The 18085-nt window shown below is 38.0% G+C and overlaps 1 protein-coding gene across 1 annotated transcript in view; it reads right to left on the bottom strand.

Moving 5' to 3' along the window:
* Rgs22 (regulator of G protein signaling 22) overlaps positions 1-10987 on the bottom strand; it is a 112284-nt gene extending 101297 nt beyond the window's left edge. The window contains exons 1-3 of the mRNA XM_078016868.1: positions 10820-10987; positions 10306-10334; positions 718-780 (exon numbers count right to left, since the gene is read on the bottom strand). Coding sequence (XP_077872994.1) covers positions 718-780; positions 10306-10334; positions 10820-10844 — 117 coding nt within the window. The 5' untranslated portion in view covers positions 10845-10987. The remainder of the gene's footprint in view (positions 1-717; positions 781-10305; positions 10335-10819) is intronic.
* Between the last annotated feature and the right edge of the window lie 7098 nt (positions 10988-18085).

Here is an 18085-nt window from a genome sequence, read left to right as displayed (position 1 = left end):
ACAAGAACTAATCTCAGCAATAAAGTACTAGATAGGACTGAATAGTACATTCTCCTCAAAAGATACTCTCAGTGGTTTGATTTAAGAGATTTAACATTTTATGGTCCACTCCCTTTAAAATTATTTTGAACTTCTTTATATTCCAAATTTTCCCTGGTAAAAGTTTAAATGAAAAAAGTATTCATGCTTTTTATAATGTATAAGGAAAACCTTTCTTTTTCTTTTAACTGCTATTCCACACAATAATATTAAACTTTCTATGAACCTTCATTTTGTTTCCCAAACCACTTCTAACTTTACTTTATTGGTCACTGCTAAGAATGAAACTCTAATAACCAGCACCCACCTATGTTACACCAAGAGTATCCCAAGTCTGATTTACAATGGATAGAAAACACTTGTTCTCTTGTATGTAAATTCTACTTTCATATCTGACCACAAGGATGAAAATAATTGCCTGGAGTAAAACATTTGAGTTTCTTGAGTTTTTGATATTCTGTCCTTATCATCTCTGTTCAAAGCCTAACATAATGCCAAATACAACGGTCGTATTTTATACAGAATACTCTTTGATGCTTAGGAGAACTCCAGCTTTCTTCAATAAGAATAATTTCTAAATATGACTCAAACCCAAATGGTTAACTCTATAAAGATAATTCAGTGATTACAATATTTTCCTTTGATAATATATTCAATAGAACATAATAATGTACTCACTGGCAGGCTTAGGAATTCATTAAAGTAGTCCACAAGGAAGCCATCTGTTGCCAAAAAGTCTTCCTTCAAAAACATAAGAAAACAATATTCTGATTATGTGAAGATGTTTTAAAACATGCCCATATTATTCTCTAATTCTGCTATCAATTTATTTTTATACAGATCTTCAGATCTTTTTTAGTCAGTCAACAGTGAATCCTCACCCCAAACATAACACAGTGCTACAGTCTCTGGAAGGCAGGAATAACAAAAACAGAATGGAACATACAAGACTTTGCTGCTGTACTAAGCTCAAAACAGAATGCATGAAAAAAGTAGTGCAATGCTTAAAAGAATAGACAAATACAAAATAATTCCACCACCCAGGACATTTCCCACAGACTTATTAAAATCCATATAGTTCATAAAAATAAAGCAGTCAATAAAGTCCAAAGCAGTGTTTGGGGTTAAAAGGCAATCGAGAAGGTACATTTCTTAAATTTCTCAGTAGAAGCACTAAACGAAGTGAAGAAAATGTTCTCTGTCTGCCTCTCAGAGATATGGCTTTTGTAATTTGGGTTCTGCTTCATTTTTTTTTTCAATTTAAAAAATTTTTTTTATTCTGCTTCCTTTTTGCATGAGGAAACTCTGACAATGCACATGTTCTCAGCATAAGGATTGTATACATTTTTCCATTACTATCTCATCCACCAACATAGCCACTTTTAAAACTGGTAAAATTGAAATGCCACCGCCAAGAACAAAATTTCTCTTCCAAATCATAAAATACCTTATTTTATAAGTCATTGTTTCCTTTGTGTCAAAAGCACATCATGGCACACTCTGTTGAACAGTACATGTGTTTATTTTGTTATCCATAATTATATTTTAATTTTGCAAATCTAACATGAAAATTGACAATATAACACAATGCTATTATTTTCAGATGACTAATGACTTTCCTTTTATATAATGCTGGCCAATTTTTTTTTAAAAAATTACTGCAGTGTAGTGTGATCCAGATGATTACAATGGTATATTTACAACTACTTTGGAAAACAGGTGTTCATGGTAATTTCTTTAAGTAAACTCTAGTATTAGAAGAGAGTTATGAACAATCACAGGACTTATGAGGGAATTTATTAGAAATTTCAACTGGTTAAAACAACAACAAACCAAAGAGTTAATAAATATAACACATTCAAAGTGGTGCCTTAGTAGTATATGCAAATAAGTTCTGATTGATAAAGGTCTAATAAAGCAGAACAAGACAAGTATTATTTGGGGGGAAGCTATAAGGCTAATAACTTTTACCTTTCAAAGTTACCTTAATTTCCTAGGACTATATTTAGTTAAGTAGCTTGTTTCTGCTTACTCTTATGAGAAAACATCTGAATTCAATAAGTGTTTTTAGTATCTCCAAGGTAAATGGTGTTGTGTTAGAAAAAGAGTAGGCAAATTTTGCAGTACTAGGCCACATGATCAAAAATCCAGAGATGGAAGGATGTGTACTTTAAATTAACAACAGTAGTGGAGTATATTCCCTTGTTAGTTTTTCTCAATTATGCACTTTATTTTTAATTTTTAGCTGTACTATAGAATACATATTTCATAAAGCCTGGGGGACCTAATATTGCCAGGATTTTGACTAGCCACATTGCTAGAATTTCTAGACAATCCTTGGCTTCAATATTTACTTCCAGATGCCTCATACTTCTAAAAGACTCTAACTCAATGAACTATATGATGAGGCACCCATTTTGTTGTTGTTATTTTTTTTTCTTAATGTATTTTAGACATAAAAACTTTCATGAAATAAGAGTACAAATAAATTACTAGGAAATGAAATGAAGCACTTACATTGCAATCCCAATTTTTATTGCCTAATTCAATAGTTATAAACATATTTTGCCAAATGCCACCAAGATTCTAAACAGTCGTGATTTCTGAGCTCATCTTGCCACAGATGGCCAAGAGTTCTTAGGTGGCACTAGTAGCCCTGCTCTAACCCCACGGAGATTCAGCATTTCCTGGCAGTCACAGCCTTCAGTTTGTACTTACAGGCAACCGTAGAAATGTTAGCTGTTATTCAAATTCATAAAAATCTATATTTCTTTTCTGAATTTGTAACTTAACATCTATTGATACTAAACACCGGCAGATCTGTTGATATGGGGCAGTTTGGCCATAGGAAATCAGCGCAGACTGCTTGATCCCCCACAGCACTTCAGTGGGAAGGCCTGTACTTCTCTAAATACATTAGCACATTTCCCACTGCAGTTACCAGTTCAATGAGTTCAAATGTCCTGTCACATCAGCAGGTAGTCTCGCAAACCAATGAAGAGCTGATAAATCTTCTTCTCCCAAAGTCTTTAAATTACCAAAGAAAGAAAGAAAGCCTTGATCGGAAGCAGCAGCAGCTCAGTTATTCTCTATTATTTTCTTTTTTTCTATGAACCAGTTACTAATTTTTTAAAATTTTTCATTGTTTTAATTAGTTATACATGACAGTAGAATGCATTTATATACTTTGCATTTATATATTTTATATATATGTAAATGGTATATAATTTCTCACTTTTCTGAGTATACATATTGTAGAATCACATTGGTCATATAGTCACATACCTACATAGAGTAATAATGTCTGTTTCATTCTACTATCTTTCTTATCCCCTATTTCCCTGCCTTCCCCTCCTTTCACTTCCCTCTACCTAATCTAAGGTAATACTATTCTTTTTTTTATTTTTGCATTACAATTCTTTATGTACATATATACCACAATTTTTGTATCTCTGTTTGTATATAAAGTATGTTGACACCCAATTCAAGTCTTCATACATGTACTTTGTATAATGATGTTCATCACATTTTTCACATTTCTTAATGAATTAATAAACATTTCTTAATGAATTAATTAAGAATTCCTTAAAGAATTCATTTCTTAATTCTTCCTACTTGGGCTTGATAGCTTCCAAATAAACATTAGACTGGTGATGTTTAAAGGTACAATCAAGAAGAAACTACATTGCAATCAATTCCTCCATTACATCATCCCATGAACCTGACTGCTGAATTTGCAACACAGATTTTCTGCTGAATGATGCAATGGAAGGTAGGAACACTTCTTCAGAACTGAATACACTCTTGGAACCTATTTTTTTCATGTATTCCAGGTGTGCCGTCTGTGGAAATGAAGTCAACTTTTCCATTTTTAGTCCAAACTTCTCAAATTTCTTACTGAAAGTTGGCTAGGTAAAATAGTTTATGCATGCTTGCTAAATATGGTAGATTAAAAATTTTGGCTTATTTTCTATACCCTCAAATCAAATGAATTACAATTTTTTCACCACTCTAAAAGATGTTTAAGGTATACAAAGATCTTATAAACTGTTTCCTCAGAGGTAAAGATGTTATCTAGTAGAAAGAATCAGAGGAGACTCAAGTGGAGAAAATGGCATTTGAAATATACTTTAAATAACTTTAAATTCCATATTTTTTTAAAGAAAGCATGCCTTTAAATTTTTTTAATATCTTTATTTTTTATTTTTATGTGGTGCTGAGAATTGAACCCAGTGCCTCACGAATGCCAGGCGAGCCACATCCCCATTTGAGCTACATCCCCAGCCCTAAATTCTATATTTAGAAATATAAATATAAGAGGCAATGAAGAGCACAGAGTGAAATTACATAAATAAAGAAGAAAGGCCAGAAAGTAAAACATAAGGTAGTTTTTTCTGGGGAATAGAGGCAAGAATCAAACTGGAAAGGAGCTTGAAGGAATTTTATAGAATTATGGTAATGCTCTATATATTGATTGGAGTTTGGATTACACAGGTATATACATTTGACAAAATTCATCAAATGATCCAAAATTTTTGCATGTCAGAGTGTATAAATTTTACATCAACAAAAAAATCAAACTATTATTGAAGTACAGTTCGTGATATTCACACTGAGGTGTTTTGAGGTGAAGCATACCAATCACTGTAACTTATTTTAAAAATAAGTTAGGTTGAAGGATTGCTGGCAGGACAGAAAAAAGGACATAAAATGTATATGTTGCAAAATAATAATTGTGAAATCCTGATAAGTCTATCAGCGTTCATTACACAATTCTTTTTTTGGCGGGGAGGGGAGGTTCTGAAGATTGAACTCAACCACTGAGCCACAGTCCCAGTTCTATTTTTTGTACTTTATTTAAAGATAGGGTCTCGCTTTGTTGCTTAGTGCCTCACTATTGCTGAGGCTGGCTTTGAACTTGTGATCCTCCTGCCTCAGCCTCCTGAGCCACTGGGATTACATGTGCGCCACCACATCCAGTTATACAATTATTTTAATTTTCTTATATGTTCCAAAGAAGATGATATATTCTTGGTGGGAATATACTTTGTATATTTGTTGATTAATCAACAAGTATATGAAAAAATTTCATCATCACTAGCAATTGGAGAAATACAAATCAAAACTACTCTAAGATTTCATCTCACTCCAGTCAGAATGGCAGCTATTAAGAATATAAACAATAATTGTTGGCGAGGATGTGGGGAAAAGGTACATTCATACACTGCTGGTGGGACTGCAAATTGATGCAACCAATATGGAAAGCAGTATGGAGATTCCTTGGAAAACTTGGAATGGAACCACCATTTGACCCAGCGTATCCCTCTCTTCCTGGTCTATACCCAAAGGACTTAAAAACAGAATACTACAGGGACACAGCCACATCAATATTTATAGCAGCACAATTCACAATAGCTAAACTGTGGAGCCAACCTAGATGCCCTTCAGTAGATGAATGGATAAAAAAAATGTGGCATATATACACACTGGAATATTACTCAGCAATAAAAGAGAACAAAATCATGGCATTTGCAGGTAAATGGATGGCGTCGGAGAAGATAATGCTAAGTGAAGTTAGCTAATTCCAAAAAAACAAATGCTGAATATTTTCTCTGATATAAGAAGGCTGATTCATAGTGGGGTAGGGAGGGGGAGCTTGGGAGGAATAGATGAATTCTATATAGGGCAGAGGGGTGGGAGGGAAAGAGAGCGGGTAGGGGATTAGAAATGATGGTGGAATGTGATGAACATCATTATCCAAAGTACACGTATGAAGACATGAATTGGTAGGAATATACTTTGTATAAAACCAGAGATATAAAAAATTTTTGCTCTATATGTGTAATATGAATTGTAATGCATACCACTGTCATATGTAAATTTAAAAAATTATTAAAAATTTATCATAATAGAATGCTGTGGGTGGTAGTTATATATAAGGAAACAAAACCAAATTTCTTTGCACTTTATGGACAGCCATCTTAACTTCCTGTGTACTAAATGACATCCTAAATTACTGTCATTACCTTTAGAATAAATTCCTGGTTATCTGATCATCTTTGGACCACTACTCTGGGATGCTATCCACAAAAGATAGACCCCTGAGACCTCTGTTTCACCCTCTTCTCCATAATCAGTCAAATGTGCTTTCCTAACCCTCCTTAACCACACTAACCTACGGGTCAGTCTCCCATAGGTTACATACTTCATTTAATACAAAGAGCCCACTGTCCCAATCTTTTCTGCATAATCCATTCATCATATGGCTTGTGATGAGTGCGATTTGGCTCCTGCTCATCTGCCCAACTTTACCACATACTAACATGCTCCAGTCTCAGCAATTTTCATAGTTCAGTACTTTGACACATTCTGATTATTTTGTCTGGAGAGTTTTGTTCTCCCCTGCTCACTGCCTACCCTTTTTCTTTCCACAAGGTCTGGAATAGTGGTAATCTGTGTTTTCCCTATAAAATCATTTATCGCTTCATTCTATAATTATCTGTGTGCATGTCTCACCTACTGGAACTTGTGAACTTCCAGAAGAAAAAGTCTGTTTCTTACTCATTTTTAAAATTCCCAAATGCCCTTAGATAGTAATACTTAAAACATTCCTGTTGAATAAATGTTCAAATAATCACACTGAGGATATGAAACCTGAAAAGACCAACAACTTAACAAAGAATTTAAGAAAACAATACTAATAAAATAATGAGATGTTGTCAGAAGAGAAAGCAAGGTAAATAAAGAATGCAAGGTGGGGGCATGTGTGAGGCACTGGGTTCAATTCTCAGCACCACATATAAATAAATAAAATAAAGTCCGTTGACGACTGAAAAAGAAAGAAACTGCAAAATTTATAGATTATAAGTATGAATATATAATATATAAGGTAGTATATCTCTGGAAAACAAATGATTGAATCTAATGAATAGTTCTATGCTTTGGGGATGAAGAGGCCATGTTAAGGATGAAATATTTTACAGGCATCCGTGACAATATTGTACTGTTAGATCCACTGATTGATTGAGACAATATAGTATGAAAAAACAATACTATCTATATAGGAGCACAGAACCAAAAAAGCACTATTTGAATGAAATTTTAGAAGTTTATTTGTCTCACAAAATCATAGGCAGTTCAGGGCAGGCACATGGCTGCCAAATATCATAAATATTAGAGTTAAAAAAATTTAGCTTCCAACATGTGGTACCTATACACAATGGAATATTACTCAGCCATAAAAAAGAATGAAATGACGGCATTTTTTGGTAAATGAATGGAACTGGAGACTACCACACTAAGTGAAATGAGCCAAAAAACAAAGAAACAACGGCCAAATGTTCTTCTCTCCGATATGCGGACGCTGACTCACAATGGTGGGAGGGGGGGGGTTCACCATACTGAACAGGGTGGAGTGGGTGGAAGGGAAGGGGAGATGGTAATGGGAAAGACAGTAGAATAAATTGGACATAAGTTTCCTATGCTCATATATGAATTCATGACCAATGTAACTCCACATCATGTACAACACAAAAGTGGGAATTTATACTCCATGTATGTATGTCAAAATACATTCTACTGTCACGTATAACTAAAAAGAACAAATTAAAAAATTCTTTTTTGAAAAAAGAAAATAATTCAGTTTCCAATTGTGGCTCATCTAGTTACTAGCTATGTGACCTGGGATTGGTTATCTGATCTCCGTAAACATCAATTTTCCAGAAGTAGGACACAACACTTCTGTGTACATTCTACTGACCAGAATTTAGTTACATAACCACATCTGGCTGCAGAGGAAGCTAGAAAATGTAACCTTTATTCTGGAGAGTGAAGAGTCTAGTACCTATTATGAAAAATGAAAAAAAAATGGGGTTGAGGAGCTACAAATCTCTGCCCCACTCTCTGACTAAAATTAGACAGTTAATGGATGAGAACAACCCTTTCACACTTCAGAAAAACAAAGGTAAATGTATGTTCAAGGCAGGGTAGTTAATTAATCGTATAGGATGCTTCATTGAGCATGTGAGCTTAAGGATCTAGTCACAAACTGGTCTCAATGGAAAGCTGCCCTGAGCTCCAAGGCAGTCTGGATGATGTTAGGTTGGAAAGGTTTCATGGAGGAGATGAGCTAGGCCTGGAAGAATGTGCAAGATTGTGAAATGATTGAGAAAGGGCAACTGAGACCAAACTCAACAGCAAAGGCGGGAGCCAAGCAGGGTAGTTTGGCTGGACCAGAAGGCATGTGGAAGTACTTTACAAACCCCAAACAGGATGAATGTCATCTTTATCACAAGAGAAATATTGGGAGGTAAGGTTAAAGAAGGTTAAACAGTTATAGAAAAGTTTGAATGCAAAAGGCATTTGACATTCTGGCTCCCCCAGTTATTAAACGTGTAGCCAAAGTTCACCTCTGTGAACTTCAACTTCCTCATCTGTGAAATGTGGGTCATAATAAGCAGATAATAAGGTTGTGTAACATGGTAATTTTTTTTTTTTTAAAGAGCTAAGAGCAATCTGGTAGCTAGGGTCAGAGGATGGAAGAAAAGAAAAATCTAAAGGTAGAGCAAAGCAGTAGCTGGTCACCAGTACAGTTCATGAACAGGAGTTTGCATTTTATGCTTTAGACAAAGAAAAACTGGAGTTGGCAGAGGGACTATTGAAGACAGGGATATCAGTTAGGACCACTGCCAAGGTCCAGGCCAGGGATAAAGGCCTGAAATAAGACAGTAGCCGTCAGGATGGAAAAAAAAAGATCTAGCTATGAAAGAAACTTGGTAAATGATTACAGGCAGGGGAAGAAGAAAGGCTCTGGTTTGAGTGACTGAATGACCAGGACCCTCATTAACCAAAATAAGAAAAAGAGAAGGAAGAAGAATTGGGAATCAGGAAGAGAGATAAAAGTTCTGTTGAGGTGATGTAGGGACATCCAGATGATGCCCAATAGCACTGGCTATATAGAAGTGGCATCAAAAGACGTATCTAGGCTAGAGCTGTGTAGACTTGAAAGTGCCAAAAAAAGGAGCTCAAGAAGCAAAAAAGGTGCTCACGCAGAGAAATCCTGAAGAAGCTAGAAAGAAGGAATAAATGAAAGATTAAAGAACTTTAAAGACAGTGGTGTTAAAGAAGCCAAGGGGGTGGGCTAATAGAGTCTTCAAGCTGTGCAAACTGGGTCAAATGCCTGAAATAGCGAACTGCTCAAACATCAAGGGGTATGTTACTGAGTGCTCTTCAGAGAGCATGTGCTGGAATCCTAGAAGAAAGGATCAGCTGGCTCCAGAAATGTTCACCTCCTACTGGAACAAAGAGCAGTTCAGGCTTAAGGCCTGAAGAAGCTTTAAAAATTTTCCCCACTAAACAGAACTCTGCCAACATGGCCAGAAGATGGGAGGAATATCTGACCAACTCTGTGTACCTCTACCTTGGTGTATGTGTAGGGTGGGGGTGGGGTTCCTCTGCCTCTCTCCCTTTCTCTGTCTCAGCAGCAAAGATCTGTGAAGGTCAAAATGGAAGCTGCCAACCCAGGAAGACAGCCCTCCCTCCTCTCTAGTTCTTATCCCTCTAGGACTGCAATCATTCATGCTTGTTGAATAAAAAGCCAAAAGCAAATATGATAATCAGCCAACAAGAGAAATAAGTGCTGGAGGACATAAGCAAATAATAGAAGTGGTTAGAGCTCTTGGATTCAGAGTCAGACCTTAGTAAGAATTAGACTTTGCTATTTCCTAGCCGTGTGTAATTTGGGGCAAGTCCCTTAAATATTCAATAGGAAATACAGACAAACTCATACTGAAGATAGCATGTGTCTAAATGATGATGTGTATTATTTGGCAAAATACTTATTATTACTCAACTTCTCCAGAAGTCTGAACTAAGAACAATACCTAAAAAATTTGAAAAGGAATTATAAATTAATCACTATCAGTCAATGCTACTTACTAATGTTTACTGCAACCAGGAACTGTGCGTCACATCACAACAAAACCATGGAAATAAACCCTACCTCTCATGGAGACGCTAAAGAGTTCAGAGAAATTAAGTGAGATCACTTATGTGAAAGAACTTTAATAATGATCAAAATTCATCAGACAAATTAATTGGCTCCTTCTAAAGAATATAAAAAGGTCTTATACCCAGTTTTCACCATTGTTACTAAATCAAAGCTTCTACTAGGAAAAAAGGAAAAGCACACAGCTTTCATCTATGATACAATATCTCATACTGGGGAAAAAAAAGCAAAAATAAATAGGCCCTTTAAAATTTACTTACAAATTCTTCTTCTGTAATATCTGGTGGCTCTGAAACAAGATAAAATATTACATTATCTCACTCAAATCTGATTTCCTCTTAGAGTAAATGAAATAATCGGAGACAGCGCCCAGCCCTACTTTATACATGGGTAAGCTCTGTAAAATTTTGGCCCTCTGTTCATTCTCTGCACATGGATTGAATTTTAAGTTGGAATTCAAGGTGGAAGTGGGGAGGCCAGGCCTCTGGAATCCAGCTTGGTCACTAATTCACTGTGACCCTGGAGTTAACCTTCCTCCACGGAGGCCTCCGTTACTCCAGCTGCAAAATGGAGAGTTAAGCAAGATAAAGCAACTCGGTGCCAATGTAAACGGGGGAGGAGGTGAATTTCCTAATAAAAGCAATGCGAGGGCGGTGAAGCCAGATTTCCGACCGTCAGGAAGAGGGGACGCCCGGGCGAGCAGTAACCTCCTGCGCCCTGCGCGAGGCGCGGTCCGGGCTCCGCGTCCGGCCCCGGGGCGAGCCGCGCACCTACCCGCGGTGAGCCGCTTCTTCGGCATGCCGCCGCCCGCGCCCGGGGCCCGCGCGAGCCGTCAGGGCCCGCTGCAAGGTGCCCGCTCCCGCCAGAGCCGTCGGCCGGGGAGCGACGCTGGGCTGCGCGCGTGTCCCCGCCGCGCCCGGTTGCTATGGCGCGAGACAATGCGGCCGCCGCACGCCGCGCTCCCCCGGCTCCTGCCTCTGGGCAGCCCCCCGGGAGCGGGCCCTGGAGAGCTGTCGCCCTTAAAAGACCCTTGGAACCGGCGGGTTGCCGTGGAGACCCGGGCTCAGGCCGGGGCTCGCTTAGCAGGACCCCGCCCGCCCCGTCCAGGGAACTCCGAAGTCCCCGACTAACGACAGGCCGGCTGGCCCCGGGGTGCGGACGCACAAGGACTCCAGGCCGGCTGGTCCTGAACCAAGGACGACGAAGGCCTCTTGATGGAGCAGAAGGCGTTCAGCATACACCATATGTAGAAAAAGTTAAATACCCACCGACTTTGGGAACCAGATCCTTCCCCGCACCTTTTCTCCAGTTAGGGATGCTGCACTTTCAAGTTTTCTAAGTTTTAAAAATTACCCAAGGAAGGCTGGGGCTATAGCTCAGTTGGTAGAGTGCTGGCTTTGCATGCACAAGGCCCTGGGTTCAGTCTCAGCACCAAATATATATAACAACTATACACAGCAATGTATCCAATGCAAATGTCCAAAAAGAAACACATCTTCCACATCATCTTCAAAGTCATCTTCTAACAAAAACCTAATGACTGCTACATGGTACCTTCACCTACCAGTTGGTTTCTCAAACCAGAAACCTAGGAGTTTCCCCCCTAAATTTTTCCTTCCAAACCCCATATTCAGTCAAGCATTGGGTCCTGCCAATTCTAAAAGTGTTTCTGCAATCTAGAATCTCCTTTCCATTTTCACTAGCAACCACAGCCTTAGTGCAGGCTCCCATCTGGACTATTGTAGAAACTTCCTCACTTGTTTCCCTTCCAGCCTTTGCTTCCAGTGGAGTTCCCCTTAAATCCATTCTCCATGCTGAAAGCAATATCATCTATCTAAATACCAATCTGACTTACTTAAAACCTTCAGTGGCTCCACATTTGCTTTTCAGTGTGGAGGACACTCAAGGTTGGGCAGGGGCCAGCAGGTATGTAAATGCTTAAGCAAGGAGTTAGACAATTGGTGCTCACATTCCAAGGAAGCATAACACCTGCCCAGTTATATTTATTGCTTTTTCAATATGACATAGGAAAAGACAAAAGTAAAATAAACTATTGTCTCAGCCAGACAAAATCAGAGGGTGAGATGAAATCAAGAGGGAGTAGAAGAGAACAGAGGTAAGAAGAGGTGTGAGGAGAAAAATTACAGGTCCTAAACAGGAGAGTTTGAACAGAGAAATGTCCTGGTTTTACTTTAATGTGAAAGGATGGTCCTGGGTGCTGTCTAGAGGATGTAGACAGCACAAGTAGAGGCAGGTAAGAGTGGATAGAGGCTCAGAGCAGGCAACACAGGTTTAGCAGTCCCTCTGCCAACTCCAGGTTTTCTTTGTCTAAAGCATAAAATGCACACATTTTTCAAGGGGAGCTCAGAGAATATCTGAGCAGTTGAATGGGGGAAAGGAAGAGAGTAGTTGAGAATGACTCCAAGGTTTTCAGCCTGAACAGCCAGAAGGCCAGAGCAGCCATCGACTGAGGGAGGGAATGCTATGACAGACCTTGTTGAGAGGAGTTTAAGTCTATTGGCCATCCAAATGAAGATTTTGAGTTTGCAATTGACACTGGAACTCAGAATTTGATGGCACATAAATGGACTTTGTAGGAGTTTGCCTATAGACTTCCTGTTTCTGCCACAAAAGAATACTTTTGGCTTTTTCTTTACCAGGTGAAATTTTCTTGTTCCTCAAGACTCAGCTTGGGAGTCATCTCCTTTAGTGTTCTCTCATTGGCTTCTCTTCTTGCTCCTCTGAACTTGGTGCAAACCCCATTTTATAACTATATTGATATTAAAATCACTGCAAGAAGAAGGTGCATCCCCAGCCCCTAGTATCACTGCCACTGAGTATGATTCTGGGGGTGAAGAGAGATTCATCTTATTTTTACTCTCCTCCTCTCTGCACCACACCCACTACTAAATACCACCACTCAGTAGGTACTTGTTGAAATGAACATCTTCTCGATTTCCTCTCCATGGCATTATACACTATGCTCTGTTCACAGATGAGCTTTTTTTTTCTCCTGTCTCAGGTAGCCATAATGATAAGTCAATAATCTGTTTTAACATTAACAGCAGCTAATGCATTACTTTCTCAGTAAGAGCACCTAACAAGAGCCTGATTAGTGCTGTTCTCAATTTACAATTTTGGAAACTAACAGATAATTTATAGAAAGACACAATTTGAAAATATTGAAGTCACAAATTGATCCAATTCCCTGAATCCAAGTTCTTTGCTCTTTGGCCACTGTCTTATATGGGCTTTGTCCCTGAAAATAATCTCACAAGATTAAAAACCAGCATGAGAACTCAAAGGCAATAATTTGACAGTAACTTGACCCAAATACCTACATTATAACCTCTTCTAATGTTTTGGTGATTTTTTTGGTAACAGTTTTGATATATAATTCACATATCCAGTGCACCCATTTAAAGTTGGTTCAGAGTTGTGAAACCATCACTATAAATTTAGAAATTTCATCACCTCAAACACACACTATAACTTTTCAGAATCCCTTTATTCTCCCTTCTCTAACGACCATTAATCTACCTTCTATATATTGCCTATTCTGGACATTTCATATAAATGAAGTCACACCACATGTGGTCTTTTGTGTCTGGCTTCCTTCACTTAGCATAATGTCTTCCAGTTCATTTACTATTGTAGTATGGATCAGTACTCCCTTTTTTATGACTTAATAATATTCCAATGTATGGTTATATCACATTTTGTCCATTCACTAATCGATGAAAATTTTGGTTTCTACCTTTTGACAATTATGAATAATGAGGCTATGAACATTCGTGTGCAAATTTTGTGTGTACATATATTTTCATTTCTCTTAGGTTTCTATCTGCTCAGGGGCGGACAGCCTTGTTTCCAAATTGGCTGTACCAATTTACATTTCCATGAGCAGTGGATGCAGGTTCTGACTTCACATTCTGGCTGACATTTTTCACCTGACATTTTTATCTCTGACATTTTCAATGTGGCCATCCTCTTGGGTATGATGTAGTATCTCTTTGTGGTTTTTATTTGCATTTTCCTGATGTCTGGATTCGATTTACTTTGAGTTCTATTTACTTTCATATTCTTTCTCTGTACTCTCTCCCCAGATGGTAAACACTAGGTAGTTTTACCAAAAGTCATTTTTTCCTACAACTAGTGTATATCATTGTTGAAACCAAAGGTTTTAATGGAAACTCTACCTATATAAGTGGAATCAAATTTCTGTTTATTATCTTCTGATTCTAGACATGTAGTCAGCAAATTTGAAGGGCAAATTTGAAGTCTGCCTTATTTACAGATCTTGTATACTTGAAATTCAACTTTAGGGAACCCTGGAGAGCATCTCAGACAGTCTCCCCCAAGTCATCTAAAATTGTGACATAGTCAGAAGCCGGTGTAACTGGGGAATAGAACAGAAGCAGCACCATGTTAAGCTTCCAGAGAGAAAAATGATAGCTTTGAGCCACATATCAAACACTGATCTTCTGAATGGCAAGGATTAATTTATATTAGGGCTACTTTATGTACCCTGTTCAGGGTAAGAAAGTATGTCTGCTCAGGGTAAGAAATCTCAGGAATTTATTTTTTTAATATTTAATTTTTAGTTGTAGTTGGACACAATATCTTATTTGTATGTGATGCTCAGGATCGAACCCAGGGCCTCACATGTGCAGGCAAGTACTCCACCAATGAGCCACAATCCCAGCCCTCAGGGATTTATTTAATGATTCTCCTAATTACTGCTGGAGAGACTAAATAGTGTAGATTAAAGATCTCCTTGACAATCAAGAGCATATTTTGAGGCATCTAACCCTCTGTTTAATGACGGTACCAGTTCTTCCTTGGGTTTTGGCATGGTAGCTTGATTCAACTTAAGGCTTGTTCTCAACTTTTCTGAGTGTGAAGAAGAATAGCACCAAAGGATGGAACTCATGTTAATTTCACTTTTCAGTGATAATGGGATATTTATCAAGGCCAAAAGTCTTAATATGCAACTGGACAATAGCATCTTAAGATATATAAGAGTGAACTCTGACCTATAACCTCTGTAGCAACCAGCCTTGGAAGTCAAACCACAACCTTTGTAGTAATAGGCTCAGAATGGCCAGGACTGGGTCAGTGACTGCCAGCTTCCCTAAGTTTGCAGCCACTTCCAATCAGGACCAATCAGAGAAAGCCAATTCCTTCTCCAAACAATCACACAGGCCGCCCACTGGATTCCATTTAACACCCCCTCCCCACATAACAACATCTGGGCAGAGTGGACCTGGCCATCCTTTTTCTTTTCTTGCTGTTAAATCTTCCCCACTCCCTGCTTATCTTCCAGCCTCTGAAAAATACAGATGATCCCGGCTGATTCCCCTGTTATAGCAACCGTAGAATAAATAGTTTGTTCTCATTTGGGTTGTCTTCATTTATTTTCAAGCAGCTAAACTATATTTAAGTTTTTATACATAAATGGACCAGAATGGCAGAGCAGTACATTTGAGTGTTTTCCCTTGGAGCTGGGTGGCAACTCAACATCTAATAGTGTGTGATTCCCACGCCCACACTTGAACTCCTAAAGTAACTGCAGGTGTGACAAGGAAATTTAGAAACACAGGCTATGAAATTTATTATTTTTATTCGCCTTTTGATTATTGCTGATTATCTTTTCTTTTTGTTATATTATGTGATACTATCTATATTGTATAACTCTACCCTCATCCATATTATATTTAACTACATCCTAACAACTCATAATTTCTTGAAGAATATAATTAGTGTAATATATTCATTAGGTAATTTATTAACTTATCTGAGATAATTACCATCTGGACCTGTTGGTTTAGATTTATTCTAATTGTCAATATATTCCATTCCTTTGCTTTATTTCTTGCATACACTGATAATTCAATTTTTAGAATGTTGTGATTTTTACAAATACAGAATATTTTTCTCCTTTTTCTCTCCTCTTCTAATCTGTTTCCTTTTAAAAAAAGAATTTGTTCCAAAAGGGATTTTTTTTTAACCCATGTCAGTAACTATTATAACTCCATCAACTAAAGCAAAACCTGGCATGATGCAGCAAATGCTCGATAAATGTGCTAAACAAATAAACTACGTTTATTGAAGACATATTACTAAAAGTCATAAGAAACATTATTGGTCAAAATAAAAGATCTCAAATTTTCATTTCCCAATCAAGTGTCAGTGGTCAGAAAAAGATGAAAAGAGAAAATAGGAAAGTCCAATAGCTTGAATTTCCCATCTGCTTACCTGAGGCTAAACAAGCAGCAGCAAGTGATTCCCACTAATGAAGCAGGAAACAGCAGACCCAAAGTTCTGCTGGTGCAAGAGAAGGCATGAGCAGGGAGGAAGCCAAGACCAAATATGTAAAATCAAACAGCCGCTGTCTAACCCCAGCTCTAAATTTACTAATGTGGGATGACTATGTTCTTAAGCCCCTCTAAATCTTAAATTATCTGAAAAAAAAATTAGATAATAAGGGTACCTCTCTCATAGGGTTGCTCTTAACACAATGAGATAATGTCCGCAAGGCACACAGTCTAGTGCCTGGCCAAAATAAAAATCAGCCACCAACAATAAAAATATATAAACATGTTAAATTGGAGTCCCTGTCTCGGGATTCCACAGCCCTTTAATCATTTACAGCGCCTCTGTAGGATTGTAGTAGCAGATACTGAGGCACTAAGGGGAGGTAAGAAAAAACAGCCCTGCCCCAGAACATTTATACTCTTTAGGAAATAATTCAAGAGCACTAACAGGATAACTTGAAAATGAGGGCAAATTACACTGTGTATCAGTGCATATGGAGAGAGGCAGCAGCCTGCATTTCCTTGGCAGCAAAGAAAAAAACAGAAGGTCTCTGGTGTCAGTGGCCTTGACATCTTTTCATTTTTAACAAGGATACAGAAGACTTAGGAGCACCTCTTTCTGCTCCAATGTGCTCCATGTACAGTTCACCTAGCCTGGGCAGAGAAGTGGCAGAAACATGAGAAACATGGAGCTGTGGTTCAGACTAAGTAAGCACTGGGGACACAGACATAAGGAGGAAACCACAAACTCTGATAGGGTGATGATAACAGTGCAAACGGCCTCTAGTTGCACTGAGGAGGAGAGAGGTAACCAGCCTGGGGCAGGAGGGAGGTGATAGTCTTGGTGAGCCCTGAGCATTCAAAGGTAGAAGAGGCACTGGGGGCAGGGAGGAAATGACAATCCCAGGGAGAAAACAGCATTGACAAAGGCAAAAAGGGAAGGAAAATGGAATGTAGTAGAAATTCCAAGTAGTTGGAAGGCTGCAGAAAAGATAGTGTCTATTTCAGCTTTCTCAAAACAACTAAAACTGAAGTTGCTATGCTACCACCTGAAAAAGTAAGGAAAATAGAGGTTTGGGTAAGTATACTGTATCACATGACAATCAATCATTATTATTTCAGCAATTCAACAAACCCTTTCTGTATATTCTATCATGTTCAAGACACAATGTTAAAGGAGGTAGAGAGGTAAAACTGTTCTACCTTTAAGAAACTTGATAATAGTGGGTGATAAGAATTTAACACAAAAAAGAAACATTTGATTCAAATAAAGTAAAATTTTCATCTTGTTGGAGAGATCAGAAAATGACTCATGGAAACAAAGATTAGCTGGATTTTGATGGAATATAATATGGCAAGGAAGGGTGGAAGCAGGAGATATCACATGGGAAATTTAGAAAACAGCAAGAAGTCTAATTTGGCTGGTATAAAGTTTACAGAATGAAATGGTGGGGCAGATTGCTAGAGAGTCATGACCATTGAGAGAGACTAAATTCTGCTACATTTTAAATAGGAAGCCACGTGAGTAGAGCTACATTTAATACAAATAAACTACAATAAACATTTAGGAGAGATTCAAATGGGGAGTAAATAGAAGTACAGGGTCTGTTAGGAGACATTCACAGTAACCTAAACAGGTAACTAGGTAACTAGACATTCACAGTAACCTATGTGATTAAGCCCTGAACCCAGAACTACCTTTCTGCAGGAATGAGAATTGGGA

Source organism: Ictidomys tridecemlineatus, chromosome 7, assembly GCF_052094955.1.
Source record: "Ictidomys tridecemlineatus isolate mIctTri1 chromosome 7, mIctTri1.hap1, whole genome shotgun sequence".
In the NCBI taxonomy this organism is placed as follows: Eukaryota; Metazoa; Chordata; class Mammalia; order Rodentia; family Sciuridae; genus Ictidomys; species Ictidomys tridecemlineatus.
This window is presented reverse-complemented; position numbering and strand designations above follow the sequence as displayed.